Source organism: Rhinolophus ferrumequinum, chromosome 21 (genome assembly GCF_004115265.2).
Source record: "Rhinolophus ferrumequinum isolate MPI-CBG mRhiFer1 chromosome 21, mRhiFer1_v1.p, whole genome shotgun sequence".
Taxonomy (NCBI): domain Eukaryota; kingdom Metazoa; phylum Chordata; class Mammalia; order Chiroptera; family Rhinolophidae; genus Rhinolophus; species Rhinolophus ferrumequinum.
In genome coordinates, this window is record NC_046304.1 from 35,677,488 (window position 1) to 35,694,041 (window position 16,554).

Genomic DNA, 16,554 nt, shown 5'->3' on the forward strand with positions numbered 1-16,554 from the left:
ACAGTTTGCAAACCCAGGGCTCCTTTTTCATTCTTTCTAAAACCTCCTTTATATCCTCAACCCAAAAGGCAATGCCCCCCCTGCCACCTCCAAGCCTGGAATTGTGCATAACCCGGATCTTGTATCTTTGTATAACGGATGTTATTTGTACGAAGGGCAGTTCGTATACAGCACTTGTTCTTTTAATAAAAGAATGTTTTACAAAAAACAAAAAAGGAAGAGACCCTGCTTTGTCTGGCTTCATTAAAGGGAAAGGGAGGTGTCCTGCCAACTGTAGGAGCCTTGGGAGGGAATGGGGGACAATCTTACATTTCTTCAAGCACTCAGAATAATAGGTCACAAGAATAATAGGTCACAAAATGCACAAAATGCCCAGGTTGCATATTGAGCGCTCGGATACCTGTGCCCCTCCCACAAGGATGTGATGTACAGGCCCGGGCCGACAGGAATCTTCAAAAACAAGCCCCCTAGGTGATGAGATGTACTCGCACTGCACTTGTAGAAACGCTGCCTTAGACTCTGCAGGAGCAAACGGCTCCCAGGAGGGTCCTCCCTCACAGGGGTGGTGGGAGGGTGTGTGTGGCCTGAGAGGAGCAGGCAAGGAAACGCGAAGCGATGCTGTGCGGGTCACTCCGCAGACACGCCTGTACGCGAGAGGGCTCCCGGAGAGCCCCAGCCACACCCCCAGGAGACCCGAGGAGGCTGCGGGGCTGGCATTTGGTTTGGCTTCCGGCGGCTGGGGCTGGACCGCACAGCGCAGGCCCTCAACCCCCACCCGAGCGGAACCCCGCGGAGTCTTCCGGGCCGGGGCGGGGCCCGGTTGGCCCGGAGGCGGGGGAAACGTTAAGGTGACCCCGGCGCAGGGCGGAGCCGGCGCGGCGTGGCGGCGGGGACCAATATGGGCGACGTGGGCGCGCTCCTGCGACGGGTGGCCTGGGTGAGCATCCCCCGCCCCGCCTCCTTGCCCAGTGCCCCCTCCCATGGCCCGCCCCGCCTGCCCTCCGCTGAGCGTCCCCAAGTCTCCGCATCGCCTTGTGCTTTGCAGCCTTCCCTGAGCATTTGCTGCGTGCCAGCACCTCCCCAGCGACTCTCCTTCCCCTCCTGTGACCCATTTTCTCACCCTCTCATTTCTCCTACGGCCCTAAGCCGTTGTCTATTCCCTCCCAGATGACTTCCCTCTGGAAGTTCTCCGCTTCTTTCTATTGACTTTGTTTTTCTGCTTCCAAACCACCGTCTGGTGATGAGTGTGTGTCTTGCAGAATCTGAACCAGAGGCGGGATATCTCCTCCTGGCTGGTAAGTACCCCGTCCCCAACGTCCTGACCCCCCGCCCCCCCTCGTTAACCAGGTTGAGATCTCAAAGGTAGAGACCAGGGAATGGAACCAGAAAGGGTCAGCCCTGCTTCCGGGACTCTAGCCTGAGAATGCCTTGCCCGTAGCCACCTCCAAATGGCTCAGGGCAGGTAGGCTGGACCAGAGGGCACAGGGCAGGGAGCTAGTCTTCTGTGCTGGGAACAGTGGTGCCTGATAAACCAAGCCCCAGGTGCAGTTGGTCTGCTTGAGCTGTCATGCAGGGTGTCATGCAGGGTCTCAGCTCCCACTCCCCACATAAGAACACAGAATATGGTGAGGCCAAAAAGGAACACCAAGGGAGCCACAGATAGGGGAGTCATACCACTATACTCCGCGCCTCCCTGCAATCTGCGCTTGCAGGCTCAGCCACCATCTGCTTGCTAGCCCCCATTTGCTGCTAGCATAGCCACGGCAGTTATATTAGTGGCCAGTGGCTCACTGGTTACAGCTGACGGCCAACTAGCCACAGCTGATGGCCATCTAATCACAGTTGATGGCCATCTAATCACAGTTGATGGCCATTTACTACCCGAGTGAGCTCCTTTCCACGTGAGGGCGAGAGCCTGGAAATTGCACTCCTGGCTCTGTCCCCACAAGCTGTCAGGATCCTGGCCCTCCCCTCTCTAGCATCCAGGTGGAGCCAGGGTTTGAAGGGAAGGCAGAATGCCTTGAAATCCCTTCCCTGTCTTGAGCTCAGTGCTCTTATGGTGTCTTGGGAGGAATATCCTTGCTGGGTGGCATCAGATCAGCCTCCGCAGAAGTCGTCTGCCACAAGACAGGGCTAGTGGGAAACTGGACAAGGCCGTAGGCAGGAAAGCACTTCTAGGGTCTGGGCTGACTCCAGGCCTTTCATCTTCCCTGCCACAGGCCAAATGGTTCCCCAAAACCCCAGCCAAGTCCGTGGTGGCCCTGAAAACACCTATCAAGTTGGAGCTGGTAGCAGGGAAAACCTACAGGTGGTGTGTGTGTGGCCGTAGCAAGAAGCAGGTGAGACCACTACCCCCCCTTCCTACTGACATATAACACCCCTGGTTGGGACAGCAGGCTGTCTCCTGGGAGCTTCTGCTCAAGATGGGTCCTCTTCCCCACACATACCTGAAGGGATAAGGGAGGTCGGAGATGAAAGAATACTTTTAGGCCAGCACCACCCACAGCCTTGAGCTTTGAGATGAGCCTAGAGACAGACTCAGTCACACAGCTAAATGGGTGGAGCCCAGGATTCTGGACTTTGTTCTGGTGCTCCCTCCTCCTCAGAGGAACCTTCCAGGCTTCTCTACTCCCAGCACTGAGAGGCTCACCTCTCTCCCTCCTTGCTCCTTCCAGCAAGCAACTGCGCCAGAGATTCCCAGGCCTAGGACCCCCACATTGGGAACGCTGCCCAGCTCCGCTGCCCCTTGCTGGTGTCTTCTTCCTGGTGTCTTCTGAAAGCCCTCCCCTTTCTATTTATGTGACTTGCCTGGTTGCTTGCCACAGCCTGTTGTCTTCTCAGCCAGGCTGCCTGCTCCCAGCTGGTTCTCCCTTCTGCCTTAGGAGCCTCTCGTCCTGTGGGAACCTGCTGCATATTCTTAGCCTCCAGGGCCCCTTTCCTTCCTGAGCTGAGCTCTTGACTGTTTTTCTCCAAGAAGTGTGGCATGGTGTCAGCAGCCGAACTTTGCCACTGATTTGACTTTGAGCAAGCCCTCATGAGCAGTGCTAAGGGAATGCCAGCTGTAGTGTGGCCTCACCTCTCCGCCTCCTGCCCTCTGGGAACTGGTGGCTGATGTTTATTTGCACATATCCTTCATCTCTCCTATCCCACCCTGACCCCAAGGTCAAGAAGCCCACTAACAGCAAGATACTGTACTTCTCTGGGCCTTGGTTTCCGTTACCCAGTCTCTGCTTAAACACCTCCCTGCACGGTCGGGGAGTATATGCTGGCACCAGGCAGCCAGTTCACCATCGGATATCCGTCTTCTTTAACATCCACTCCCTATAATATGCTCCACTGTTTCCTGGAGCCAAAAAAATTGATACTCCAGTCAAAGTCCTGTGATGCAGGCAGGTTCTCCCTATCCAGAGTTTTACCTCAGACTATGGGGATGGAAATGAGTTTCATGAACCAATGGAGACGGAAAGCCATTGGAAAAAAACAAAAAACAACCTATCAGTGTAACATTGCCGATACCCGAGGTCTCATTTCACCTTGAAAATTCTGTCCTTGTGTCCTGGAGACTAATGCTATAATGACCAGTTACTGAACACTTACTACATGCAAAGTGCATAGTAACCATTAGTCATTTCCTTGGGACAACTCGACTCTGATTACCCTCACATTATATATGAGTATGAGAGGTAAACTAATGAACCTTGGCATTGTCACTCGGTAGCCTGAGCCCTAACCGTGGTGTGTAGCTCTTCCCAGACCTGCCCATCCCCAGCAGGTGGGGTCGGGTTTCTAACTTCTTTCTTTCCCTCACCAGCCCTTCTGTGATGGCTCCCACTTCTTCCAACGCACTGGCCTCTCCCCACTCAAGTTCAAGGTCCAGGAGACCCGCATGGTGGCCTTATGTACCTGCAAGGCCACTCAGAAGCCCCCATACTGTGATGGCACCCACAGGAGTGAGCGGGTACAGCAGGCAGAAGTGGGCTCCCCACTCTGAGTGGGTAGCTGCTGCCTAGACCCAGGCATCTGACAGACACCTCCTTTGTGGGAAAGGAAAGTGAGTGCCAAGCCCAAGAAAGGATCATCCAGGAACCCCAGTACGCACAGCTGGCTTGTAAAGGACTTGCTCCCCATAACCTGAGATTTCCAGTCTGGGGCAGCCAGGAACAGGCCCCTGGTTCAGCAACTACTGGTGATGTCATTAAACAAGCGTGCCTGCTGGAGGGGTATTCTTGTGGTCACTGGTGTGAGGCAGAGCCTACTCCTGCTCTGGACCCTAACCTAGGCTGGGGGCACCACAGGGCGGGGGCAGCTCAGGTTCATTCCATATGGGGTCCCCCAAGGCAGGCTGAGCCAAGACAAGAAGCATGCGATGGAGGCCACGGGACCCACCAGCCCTTTCCCTGTCCCCTCTACCCCAAAGAACTAGAGGCTCTGGAGAGTATGCAGCATTTATTACAAAGCAGGATACAAATGTCCCAGGGCGGGAGGAGGGTACAGCCACAGCACCTCAGACACAGGACAAGGTGCAAACACAAACAAACCTGTTGGCAGGGTCCGACCCCAAACACCTAGGTTATGCCAGAAGCTTGCCTCCTCCCCAATTTGATCTATGTACATTGGAAGAAAACAGGTGGGCAACGATCTATTGGGAGTCGGCCCCTCAGGGGGTGGTCCACTGACCTCTTGGGGTGGAGTTGAGGACAGAGCTTACAGGTGTCTGTCTTGTGCTTTTAGATGCCCCTGTGGCTCTTTCCTGACTTGGCCTCAGCTGGGGGCTGGGAGGGGACTAGAGGGGCTGTTTGCCTTTGGCAAAATCTGGGGTCTGTGCTTGTCTGAGGTTAACCCGCCTCCACCTCTCTACTCCAGGCCCCCAAGTGCGACTTTATCATCAGCCTTGCTAGGTAGCGTTCCTGGGTGGGGGCAAGGGTCCAAGGGGGCAAAACGGCTCACAGTACTAAAGCCACAGTGGGATTTCAAGGGCTGAGGCCTCCCAGGGCCTTAATCTTCTCTTCCACAAGAAAAAGGATGCGAAGGCCACACACACAGGGAAAAAAAGGCAAAACTATATTCTTTGCACAAAGTTTCCACTGCAAGAGGAGGTAAAGGAGATGCCATCTCCGCCGCCCACTCACTCCTCAGAACCAGGGGATAAACTGCATTTGTAAAAGGCACTGTCTTAGCAATTCTCTGGACATTCAACAATGCGGGGGGGGGGGGGGCAGGACAGCAGACAAGATGGGGAGAGAAAGGGTAGCCCCCATACACAGCCAGTCAGAGTTGTACCGAAAGCTTTGGGAGCTGGCGGGCCCCTCAACAACCCACCTGCCTTGGGAAACATGCGGAGCTTCACTGAGCGTCAGGTGGCCCCTCCAGTCCACCTCCAGGCACCCCCAGAAAGAGTAGAGCAAATTACACAAGACTCCCTAAACATGAACACCCCACCCCCCACACATACACACACACATCAAGTTTGTTTCCTGTGGCATTTAAATTAATCTGGTTGGTTCATAGAAAATAAGTATGTATATTTGGTTTTTCCTATGTACATATATATATAGATTTATTTATAAAACCCACCCCCCACTCCTAAGGTGGGAATAGCTGGAGAAAGTAGAAGTGGAAAAGGGGGTCCAGAAAAAATGGAGGGGTGAAGAGGCATGTCTGGAAAAGGAGGGAGAAGGTCCCTTTCCTCAAGTTAAGGGGGGCACAGGAGTGCCATTGACAGTCATCTTGCGCCCCCTGCTGGTGGAAGATGGTGTCTGCAGGCAGTTCGAGGTGGCCCCGTTGGTAGCTGTGGTGACCCCACTTGCTGCTGAAGGGGGAGTGGGGGAGGTAGAGTGGGTGGCCGGGGGCCCATGGGAACTGGGAGAGCCATGAGAAGGGGTGGCTGGGCTGGGCAGGGAGGAGGAGGTGGCTGGAAGGGTGGCAGGGCTGGGAGCCTTGTCGCTGACTGACTCACACTCGGAGGCCCCACTGGTGTTGGTGCCCTCAGATGGGGTGGGCGCTGTGGGCAAGGTAAGCCTCTTGCAGGCTGGCTGGACCCGATACTTGAGGGGGAGAGGGCCATTCTGCAAGGAAAGCAAGGGGGAGAGAGGCAGGGAAGGGCTGGGTATCAGGAGAAAGGCCTACCAGGCAGCCACCCACCTTCACCCCAGGATGAACAGAAAGGCAAGGTCGGGGCCTTGGAGAGAAAGATCCGGCAGAGCAGGAGGACCTAGGCAAAGCGTGACTGAGCTAGCAAGGCCGGAGCTTCAGGGTCACACAAGACCCAGAGAGAGGTAGACAGAATGTGTAAGGCTAGAGACTGGAGAGAAAAAGAAAGGGAGGCCAAAGAGCAGAAAGCAACATTTACTCCCCCACAGCCACCAGACCCTCTTTTCTAACCCCAAATCGGAGCACATAATCTGCCCGAGGATCTTCTCCCCCTTCTAAGTGTGGGAGATCATCAGTGAGAGAGGGCCCCGAGGCTAACCTGGTATGGGGGCCACCCTGGACATGGCCAGTTCATCGGATAACAGATGAACTGTCTGTGATTGGAGCAGGGTGGCCCATGTGGTCACTGTGGCCACAGACCAATGCCGGACCTGCAAGGGGCCCCTCCCAACCCTGCCCCCCCCGCCCACCCTGCTCACCCGCCCACCCTGCACCCCCGCCCACCCTGCTCACCCGCCTCCAGGGGTAGATGTAGGCAATATCCATGAGGGTATAGTATTCCTTCAGCGGCTCATCCTCGTATAGAACCTCCACCTGCAGGACAGGGAGAACACCGTGACCCAGGCCAGGATTAAGGCTCTGGCCATTTGGCAAAGAGGCTCCAACCTAGGAGTCTTGGGGATAGGAGGGGGCGCAAAGTGAGCTTGCAGGTGGCCCCTCATTACTCTGGGGTTTCATGGTAAATTCGACATCCATATCAGGGTTATCCCAACATAACTCTTGACCTCCAGGTGGGAAGGGATCCAGAGAAGACACCCGTAACACTTACAACCCCTGCCCCCAGCCTCACACTTGGAGGCAGTGTGGATACACAGCCTCCTGCGTCTCCTTATATCCCTGCCAGGCCCCCCAGAGAAGCTAATAGGCAAAGAAAAGGCCCAGGTGAGAAGGATCTCACCTGGTGGAGCACTGGCTCCCACCCAGGATGCACGGTGGAATCACCCCGGGAGCTTTAAAAATACCAATGCTTGGGTCTCATCCCCAGAGATTGCTGATTTAATTGGTATGACTTGAGTTGAGTTTTAAAGCTCCTCCTGTGATTCTGACATGCAGCAAAGTTTGGGTTTCACTGTCCTAGACCTTTGATACTGACAGTGTGCTCTGTGGACCAGTAGCATTGGCAGCACCTGAGAGCTTGCTAGAAATGCAGAATCTACTGAACCAGAAGCTGCATTTTAACAAGATCTCTAGGGGATCACAGACACATTCAAGTTTAAGAAGCAAGGTCCTAGAGCTCCACTGGAATGTCAGACTAGCCTTTCTTCAGCCAGCTGGCCCCAGGTAAGACCTTGTATTTTTTGCACATATATCTGTGCTATTGTTCTGAGTGTGCAAGCATGCGCGTGCGCGCGCACACCCCACCCCACCTTGTTCTCATGTACTTCTCTGCACACTGGTTTCAACAAAGACTGCCCCACCTTACCCTTGGTTTCAATTACCCTTTTACTTGGGCTCAATTACACAATCAGGTAGGCCCTTGGTGACACCCAGCCAGCCCTGAACAATGGCTGGGATGCACAGATTGTCAGACACACCCACCTACAGACACACTTTTCGAAAGGGCCCAGGGAGTCACCTTGTACTTGCTGGGCACGTCCATCTTGTTTCGGAGAAACTTGGCCAGATGCATGACGGTCATAGCTGCTGGACATCGCAGGAAGCGCACCCCTGTCTGCTGGGGGAGAGGCACCCAAGGGCTGGGGTTCACCCAGGCACTCTCTCCCAACCCACATCCCACTGAGGCAGGCCCCAGCACTTACCTTCTCTTTATCCCCATCGCCATTCTCCAGGGGGCCCTTCTTCTCTTCCCGGTCCCTGGGGGATGAGAAAGAAGGAATCTAGGAAAACCCTGGTTCAGGCAGGATGCCCTAGTGCACATATCCAGAAGGCCCTCCCTCCTAGAGTAATGGGGCCAGGGCGGAAGAAGGGGGTGACACACCTGGACCCCAAAAGGACCAGATGTGGGTCAGACTTGCCTGACAGTTTCATAGAATTCGATGGAGAGGCTGACAATCTCGTCGTCGCTCAGGGCCCCCTTCTCTTGCTCCAGGACCTCGCCACGGTCTTCATTGGAGCCATTGGGGACTGCAAAAGGAGAGAACTCGGAGGGGTTAGCCTCGGATGGGGGAAAGAGCCCCAAGGACCCAGGATCTTGGGGCTCAGTGGGGTGAGCCCAGCTGTCCTCTGGACCAGGGAGGTGGCATGGTCGTGCGTGGAGGATGGACAGCCCAGAGCATCCAGCCTCATGCAAGGGGCAGTGCTACACACTCACATGCTCCCAGGCCTGGGAGCACACACATCTTCTGTCACTCACCTTCTGTCAGGGGGTATGCTGCATAGAAATCCCGTCGCCTTTTCATCTCATCTAGAAGAAGGAAGGCAGCAGGGTAGAGAGGGAGCAACAGACTGGGAAGTGAAGGGCGGCAGGCAGGAGGAAGGGTGTATGGATACCTTTGAAAAGCCCAGGGACCAATTTGTAAACGATATCTTGGAGGGTTTTGTCAGATCTGGAAAAAAAACCATACAGGGGCCTGTCAGCAACCACCTTACCCTGATCTCCCCAGACAGGGACCCCACTTCTCACCTCCTTTCCTTAGATTCAGGGCCCAGCACTGGGGTCCTTGTAGACTAGTCTTTACCCCTCCATTATTTCTCAGCTGGATACAAACCAGAGGGAACGGGCCTAGTGCTCCTCCCCCACCTGCCACTTGGGCTACAGGAATGAGGAGGCTGAGGGACAGAGGGGAGCTGACCCAGAGGCCCACCTGATACTCAGCAGCGGCCGGGTTTTATGCACCTGCACATCACACATGGGGCAGTACTTGTTGGTCTCCAGGTAGCGCACGATGCAGGTTTTGCAGACTTGGGGGTGTGGAGAGAGGGAGGAGAGTCAGAGCTCCCTTTGTAACCAGGCCCAGCCCCCACGCCTCTGCTCAGGTGCAGGTATCCCTTCGTCTTCGCCTCGTCCCTGCAGTTCAGGGCTGTTCGGAGGCCCAACGTGACCCTGTTTTGCACAGATGGCAACTGCCCCATATCCATCCTTGGGGGAAGGCAGGTGTGTGTGTGTGTGTGTGTGTGTGTGTGTGTGTGTGTGTGTCCAATGTCATCTGTCATGTATAAGATGAGCAAAAAGTCCCAAACTCCTCTTATGGAGCACACAACAGCCAGCCTGTTAGCCATTTCCCGGGGTCCCTGATCCCCTGCCCCCCAGCCCAGAGTGTACACCAGAGGCACCTGCGTCTTCACGGGGTGACATGTCAGCCACAGAGATTTCAGATCAAGTCCCTGAAATGAACTTCTGGGTTAAAGCCTCTGGTCTCCCCTCCAGACAGCCTCTCTCTGACCTAGGGACCCCCACCCGATACACAGACATGTTCACCCTTCAGGGCGGGGCCTGTGCTCTGCCTCCCCCAGGCAGTGCCCCTCCAACCTGGGCAGAGGCCACCCACCCTGAGAAGCAGCCCCTCTACCCAACTCACAGGAATGCAAGCACTCCACGATGGTGGTGGCATCAATGAAGTACCCCCCACAGAGGGCACACATGAGGTGAGGGTTTAGCTCCGTGATTTTGATCCGTGTGGTCCGATGCATGATGCCAGGGCGGGGGTTGGGGGGGTTGGGGAGCGTCACCCTGGGAAATGAAAGTGGAATCAGAAATCCAGAGATCCAACATCTCTCCCTGGGCCCAACCAAGGCCCTTCCTCTGTGCCTTCAAGGCCAGATTAGGTTCATGCACGGGCTGGTTCTTTCTGGCCCCCCGTGAGTGTTCAATGGGTGCCGGGGGCTCTGGAAATTCACACAACCTTGAGCAACAAGGTCAGGCTCCACCTCAGGAACAGCAGGAAAGACTGAGGTTAGACCACAGGAAGGACTACCCAACTCTCCAAAGGATGTGGGGAGGCAGGAAAATGGAAGAGAACAGACTTTTAAGAAATCTCCCTAATCCCGACTCATTCACTCAAGTGAGTGCTAGGAGCTCTGTGGAAACTCAGATAAGTAAGCCAGTGCCCCGAACCTCAAGAAAATACAAGGGAAAGAATATTGTCCCTGCCCTGCTCACCACTTCTATATAAGTGTAAGGCCCCTGACTTGGTCTTTCTACTCCATCCTACCCTCCTTTCAACCCATCCACTCTTCCTCCAGGAAGCCTTCCCTGGAAACACTGTGGGCACGGGCTGCCCTAAGTTGGAAGGGGCACTTCATCACTTGTCCTCTAGCTCTCCAACCAGCCCTGGGCCCAAAGCCGCAACCTGGAAATCCACTGTATGCTGACCAGGTGAGTTCCAGGCCTGGTGCTCAGGCAGGAAATACCGAGGACGGTCCTTACATGCCTGAAGTTGGGACCACGCAGCTCCACCTGTGCCCATGAGCACACCGCCAGGAACCACCCTCCCATGCACACGCAGGAATTTCCCCCACATGGGCACTACCACCTACCCACTGTCTCCCACCTGGTGACACCTTCTCTGCAGCCTGTCCACAGGCTGTCCAGCAACAGACCACAGGCTCGGAGATGCTGGGCAGAAAGTTTCCTGTCCCCAGCCCACCCAAGCACGCGGCCAAGCCCTGGCAGAGTCCGGGGAGGTCAGGCAAAGCCCAGCTCTGGATTAGCTGATGTGCTTTCTTCTAGGTATAAAAATCAAAGCTGGGGGTAGCCGGTTAGCTCAGTTGGTTAGAGCGTGGTGCTGATAACACCAAGGTTGCCAGTTCAGTCCCTGCATGGGCCACTGTGAGCTGTGCCCTCCTTAAAAAAAAAGAGCTAAAAGAAAAACAGTCAACCCAGAATTCTCTATTAGATGATGAGATCCTTCACCAAAAAAAAAAAAAAAAGTGAAATAAAGACATTAAAAAGAAAAACAAAAATCAAAGCTGCACCTAGAAGGGACGGCCCCTCCCATCTTCCTCTTTCCCAGAGTAAAAGCCCAAGGGGTGGGGCTTGGGAGAGTGGCCAAACCCCAACGGCTCCTTTACAACACACACCCGACTATCCTTTCCAGAAACATTTCTAAAGCCACCACATTGGGTTTTCTAGGACCAGAAATTCACAGCCAGGATCAGCAGTTTCTATAGAGACCCCAGGATGAGTTTGGCAAGGACCCAAAGAGCCAACAGAGGCTGGCCAGAGACCGAAAGAGATGGAGAGACACCAAGTTGCAGGGTAAACAGAAGGGAACAAGCAAGTAAGCCCAGAGAGCCAGTGGAGACGCAGTGGCCAAGACCTGCAGACCAGGCCAGAGGAAAAGGGTTCCGACCCCACACAGGGTGGCCTCGTTCTGCCTTCCCTGCACGGGTCCCCCTTCACAATTATGTAGCAGGCGTGTTGGCCACTCCACTGCTTGGTCGTTTCCATAGTAACCCCGTCCCTGGCAGGATGCCCAAATATTATTACAACCATCTAGAGGAGAGAACAAACTCCAAGTGGACATCTCACTGAGTGTGTGTAATATCCATCGGATGTGTGTACGTGCCGTCTGGGCCTCCAAAGGTACTTCATGTGACTGCTTGGCCCATGTGTGTCTGTGTCCAAATGAATCTATATGAATGTACAGCCAGAAACAAAACATTTTGGGGTCTGCTAATACTTGGGGGTCCAGGTTGCTATCGGTGAATCTCGTACCCCCTTCTCTTTCTCTTCCTCACACATGTACGTACACACAAACACGTAGCACTCCACACTGCCTTAACCACCTCATTCACACACTTGCTGTGTTTTCAAACACTTGCTCTTAAGAACTCCGATCTAGGTCTTATGGCCTCAACACCTAGGAGCTCCTGGGCACATGGCTGTGACCCTTCACTCTCTCACTTCCTTGAACATTTGTGAGGATTCAGATCCAGACGATCCCTCAAGCTCCTTTCTAGACGCACTGGCGAAGGAACGAGCTGTGGTGCTTGTTGAAGGAATGAAATGTTCCTCGTCCCCTTTAAGAAATGAGCCCCCGTGACACTCCCTGTTCCCCAACCCCATCCCCAGAGCCTCAGACTATTACCTCTGGGGTTGGGGGTGGGGAAAAGTCTTGATTGGTTGGTTCCTCAACTGATTGCCATGGTTACCTGCAGGGCCCTTCCAGCAGGTGCCAAGAACTGTAAACAGGAGTTCTATTCCCCCAAGCACCGCCTCCCCACCTTTCCCCACCAGGATAGAGCCCTATACCTGATACCCAGTTCCTACCCAGTTGCAAGTAGCTGGTATGTTGTGGGAAGGAGAGGGAAGAAGGGTGATGGGTGGCTGGACTGCCAGCATCATCGCTTTAGGGAAGAGGCTGGGAGATGGGAACAGCCTGAGGGAGACAGAGAGGGAGAGACAAATCCAACAAGCAGAAAAGGGAAACCAAGGGCCTTTTGGAAGTGGCCTCTGTGGAGCTCTGGGAGCTCTAACAGGTCAGTCCCAACCGTATTCCCACAGTGGACCTGAACACCATCTCCCACCACCAATGCCTTCCCCTAACCAGGGTCCAGGTCCTTCAGGATCTTTTGTCCCCAAACCATTGTCTTTGCAAGGGCACCATAGTTGGGCTGTCCATGCTCCTGGCCCCTGGGGTCCTTGGTCTCAGCTATAGTGACAGGAAAGGAACTTGATCAGCACCCAATTCCAGCTCCTCCTTGCCATTTAAACCCGGCATCTGTCTTCCCCCATCCTCAAAGTCCCCTACTAATAGAGACCACCCCCATCTCTCCGTTTTAACCAAGCTCTTTCTGGAAGCTTCCCCAAGATTTAGTCCTCTCTCGCTGTCAGGTTTTGTGTGTTTGTTTTTTTTTTCATTTTCCCCTGCAGAAGTAGCCAGTCTCTGATAACCCAGAGGTCCCTCTCCTCCTCTGGATGCCCAGCTACAGTATTCTTTGCTCTTCCTTTCCTCCAAATGAAATTAGCCCAACTCCCTCACTAGAAAACCTCCAGGTCTTGGGAAAAGTCACTCAAGGTCACATCTAGAATTGCAGAGGCAGAAGGAATCTTAGAAAGCATCTTGTCCAATCTTCTCATTTTCCGTAAGAAGAAACTAAGAAAGAAGTGACTTGTCTAAGGTCACTCAGCAATGCAGTGGCAATCCGAGCATTAGAAACTGCCTGACTCCCAGTTCAGTGCTCTTTGCACATCGGCACCCATGCCAGGGTCCCCACTCATCTAAAGAACCACAAGGACTCCAGGTTCCCTAGAAAACCACTCATTGAGCCTTCTGGGAGGGGTCAAAGTCTGGACAAAACATGACCATCAGCACATTCTGACCTTGAAGTCGGAAGAGGGAGCAGAGGCTAATCACCTCATTCTAATTCCATGGTACAGACAGGAAAGCTGAGGCTGCACGGAAGCACACTCCGCCTGGGTGTACTGTCAAGACTCAGACCCTGGGTTCCAAGAGTCCATTCCTCTGCCAGCTGTGTGGGTGCAACTATGCAAGCCCCGGGCACTTGTGTGTGGGGGAGACATGGGGTATGGAGGTCTACCTGGGAGCACTGCAAACCTCTCAATCTGCCCTGAACTTGGAACCTAGGACAAGGATCGGCTCTCCCACCCACCGGCAGCACTGAGAAAGGCTGGGCTCACTCTACCTTCCCTCCCTTTCCCACCTCTCAGCTGCCTAAGATCAAACAGATCAAACAAAGACAAAAAGGAAAAACATACAGAGCTACAATTGCCACACACACACACACCCTGAGCCAGACACACCCCCTCCATCTCTCTCACACAACACACAAGGCCAGACACCAACCACACACACAGCCAGACAGATACTTGGCCAGACACACACACACAGACACACCCCATCACACATACAGCCAGACCAGAACCAGGCCCACATTTGCCAGATGCACAGCCACTCCCACCCACCCCATCCAGAAGCACACAGTCTGACATCCCTGCCTGAAACCAGAGCTGCAAACACACACTAACCTTTTGTGCATCCCTGGTCCACCCAGTGTAAATTATAACAGAAGTCTTCTGGCAACAAAGGCAGTGCGGCTCCCAACCTCCATTCTGGGGGCCAGAGGCTGGCGGAGCAGGGTGGGCATCTGACCTGCACAACCATGTAACCTCTTCCAGTTCAGGCTCTCTATTCCCATGGCAACAGATCCGTCCTCCAAGATCTCTCAGGCAAGGAAGGCCAGGGGCAGCAGAAAGCCCCCTTCCAGCCCACCCCCCAAGACTTCAACTTGAACCCCACCCAGCTACACAGTGTCTGGATCTTGAATCCCAGGTTTCACCTGGGGTGTTTCCTGCCTCCTTTCAAAGACAGTTCTAAGACTGCAACCTCCAACTCCAAACCAGGGAACCCCTGGGAAAACCTCCCCACCAAAAACTGCAACAGAGCTGGCTTTATGCTCCTTTTCCAAGTACTAACACCTTGGAACAGAGTGGAAGGGGGAGGAAGAAGAGAAATTAGAGTTTCAGGAACAAATACAAACTACAAGAGGCCCATAGAAGGAGGCATGAGAATGGAGTGGGAGACTACCAAGAGACCTCTCCACTCCCAGAGACAGGAAGCCCTGGAGAGACTGAGGCAGGATGGGGTGGGGGGTGGGGTAACTGAGAGACAAAGACCAAGGGGCAAGCTCCGAATAATACTTTCACAACATTTATAGGCAAATTCACCACCCCAGGCCTCCTCCAGCCATCCGGAGCAATTCTGGGCAGATGAGGACCTTGGGGGAGGGGGAGAGGCATGCCTGGGCCCACCGTGGAGACAGGAGGGGCAGGGGTGTCGCATGCCGAGGTGTCCCACCCCCTCAGAACTAGCAGCAGGAGGACCTAGAGAGGGAGGGGGCAGCCCGGCTCCTTCGAGTTAAAGGGGCCAGTCAATCAGACCCCTCCTGCCTCCGCTGGCGATGGGAAATACCGCGATAAATCTTCCCCATCTCCATTACACCCCCTCCGCCCTGGCTCACCCCGGAGCCCGGGTCAGAGGATCAGGGACCCGTTACCGGGTGGCCGCTCCTACCTTCCCTACAGCCAAACTTTCGGCGGGGCCCAAGGAGGGGTGTTCCGGAGGAGGCTCTGCTGAGGTGGTTGGGGAGGGGGCGGGGCGCCCAGTCCTGGGATGGGGGGGAAAGGGACTGGCTGGGGGAGGTGCCCGAGAGGACCCGGACCCCCGCAGGGAAGAGCGCCCTCCGCCGGCCCCGCAGCAATCAAAAATGCCTGTCCCCTTCCTCCGGGCCTCAAGTCCTTGCGCGTCCACGACGCCCGGGTGTTCACGGAAGAAGCAGAGAGCGACCCCTCCCCAGATCGAGGGGCGTAGGGGGGTAGAGCCAGGGCCGCTCTGGCTCGTGGGGAGGGATGGGGGGGCAGAGATCCACCCCACCACGTAGCCCCAAAGCTCTTGTGGCTGCCTCAGACCCTCCCCTTCGCTACCTCGGGAGCAGATCTAGGAGGGGGCTGCGGCACAAAGAGGTGGTGGTCGAGAAGGACGCCAAATCGTTAAAAGGGGGACTCCACATCGGCCATCTTGGAAGGGAAAGAAAGGAAAAGGGAAGAGAAAAAAGGGAGAAAGAAAGGCGGACCGGGAGAGCTAGATAGGGGCTGGCGGAGGTGGGGCGCAGACGCGAGCAGCAGGCCCGGCTCCGAGCCTCCCCCTCCCACAGGGGTGTGTAACGAGGATGCACCGGCCCCCATCCCAATCCCCAGATGGTTACGGGGTAGGAGGAGAAAAGGAAAGGGCAGTCTGCGTCCGCTTACCTGGGTTCGGGATCCGGTGGGTCTCGGGGAAGGGGGATGGGAGGGAGGGAGGGAAGGGGGGAGGGGGGCCGCAGCCCTGTCGCTCGCTCCGACAGCTGGAGGGGAGAAACCTACGGTAAGAAAGGAGTTTGTGGAAGCGGTTTGGGGTGGGTGGGAGAGAGGGGAGGGGAGGGGACAGGGGGGAGGGGAGGGACCAGGGCCGGGGGGGACAAAATGGCTTTTTTCCTTCAGACTAGAGTAGGTCCCGCCCACTACTCACCCACGTGACCTCATTCCTTCAGGGTGTTTGCCGAGAGGGGCAGAGGCGGAGGGGGAGAGGCTAACGGGGCTGCCCCCCCCCCGGGTATTGGGCCCCCCAAACTAGGACACGACCCTCACCCTTCCCAAACAGCCCCTGACTCTGAAGGATGAATCCTCTTTTCTGTTACCCTCCGCAACTCACCCCCCTCAATAAAAATACGTGTGCGCCCCCCACCCCCTGACCCTGCGATCTCTGCCCCTAGCTGGGGCGCCTAGAAAATGGTGAAATGACGACTGCAGTCCTCCAGCCTCGGCCTCAGCCAAAAGGCTCTAGGCTCCAGCGGGGGACGCGACGCCTCGGCCACGCGTCCGAGTTATTTTCATTCACTCTAAGTGACACTCCCTTAAAATTAATAACTGCATTTGTAAGAGAG

At 55.2% G+C, this 16,554-nt stretch overlaps 2 protein-coding genes across 4 annotated transcripts; one reads left to right on the forward strand and one right to left on the reverse strand.

The window, feature by feature from the left end:
- The first annotated feature begins 792 nt into the window (after window positions 1-792).
- CISD3 (CDGSH iron sulfur domain 3) lies at window positions 793-4,215 on the forward strand. Its single transcript, XM_033089137.1, has 4 exons — window positions 793-937; window positions 1,260-1,295; window positions 2,220-2,339; window positions 3,812-4,215. The coding sequence occupies exons 1-4, from the start codon at window positions 899-901 to the stop codon at window positions 3,989-3,991; spliced, it is 375 nt and encodes a 124-aa protein (XP_032945028.1). The 5' UTR covers window positions 793-898; the 3' UTR covers window positions 3,992-4,215.
- Window positions 4,216-5,341: 1,126 nt separating this feature from the next.
- Window positions 5,342-16,014, reverse strand: PCGF2 (polycomb group ring finger 2). Of its 3 annotated transcripts, XM_033090395.1 has the most exons (11): window positions 15,881-15,971; window positions 15,147-15,240; window positions 9,690-9,841; window positions 8,976-9,072; window positions 8,662-8,717; window positions 8,525-8,575; window positions 8,187-8,295; window positions 7,971-8,025; window positions 7,787-7,885; window positions 6,664-6,744; window positions 5,342-6,065 (listed from the first exon to the last, which is right to left on the reverse strand). In XM_033090395.1, the coding sequence occupies exons 3-11, from the start codon at window positions 9,799-9,801 to the stop codon at window positions 5,688-5,690; spliced, it is 1,038 nt and encodes a 345-aa protein (XP_032946286.1). In that variant the 5' UTR covers window positions 9,802-9,841; window positions 15,147-15,240; window positions 15,881-15,971; the 3' UTR covers window positions 5,342-5,687. The 3 variants fall into 3 exon arrangements, with proteins under 3 accessions (XP_032946286.1, XP_032946285.1, XP_032946284.1); XM_033090394.1 differs by lacking the exon at window positions 15,147-15,240 and having other exon boundaries at window positions 15,881-16,014; XM_033090393.1 differs by lacking the exons at window positions 15,147-15,240; window positions 15,881-15,971 and having other exon boundaries at window positions 5,525-6,065; window positions 7,787-7,882; window positions 9,690-9,847.
- Between the last annotated feature and the right edge of the window lie 540 nt (window positions 16,015-16,554).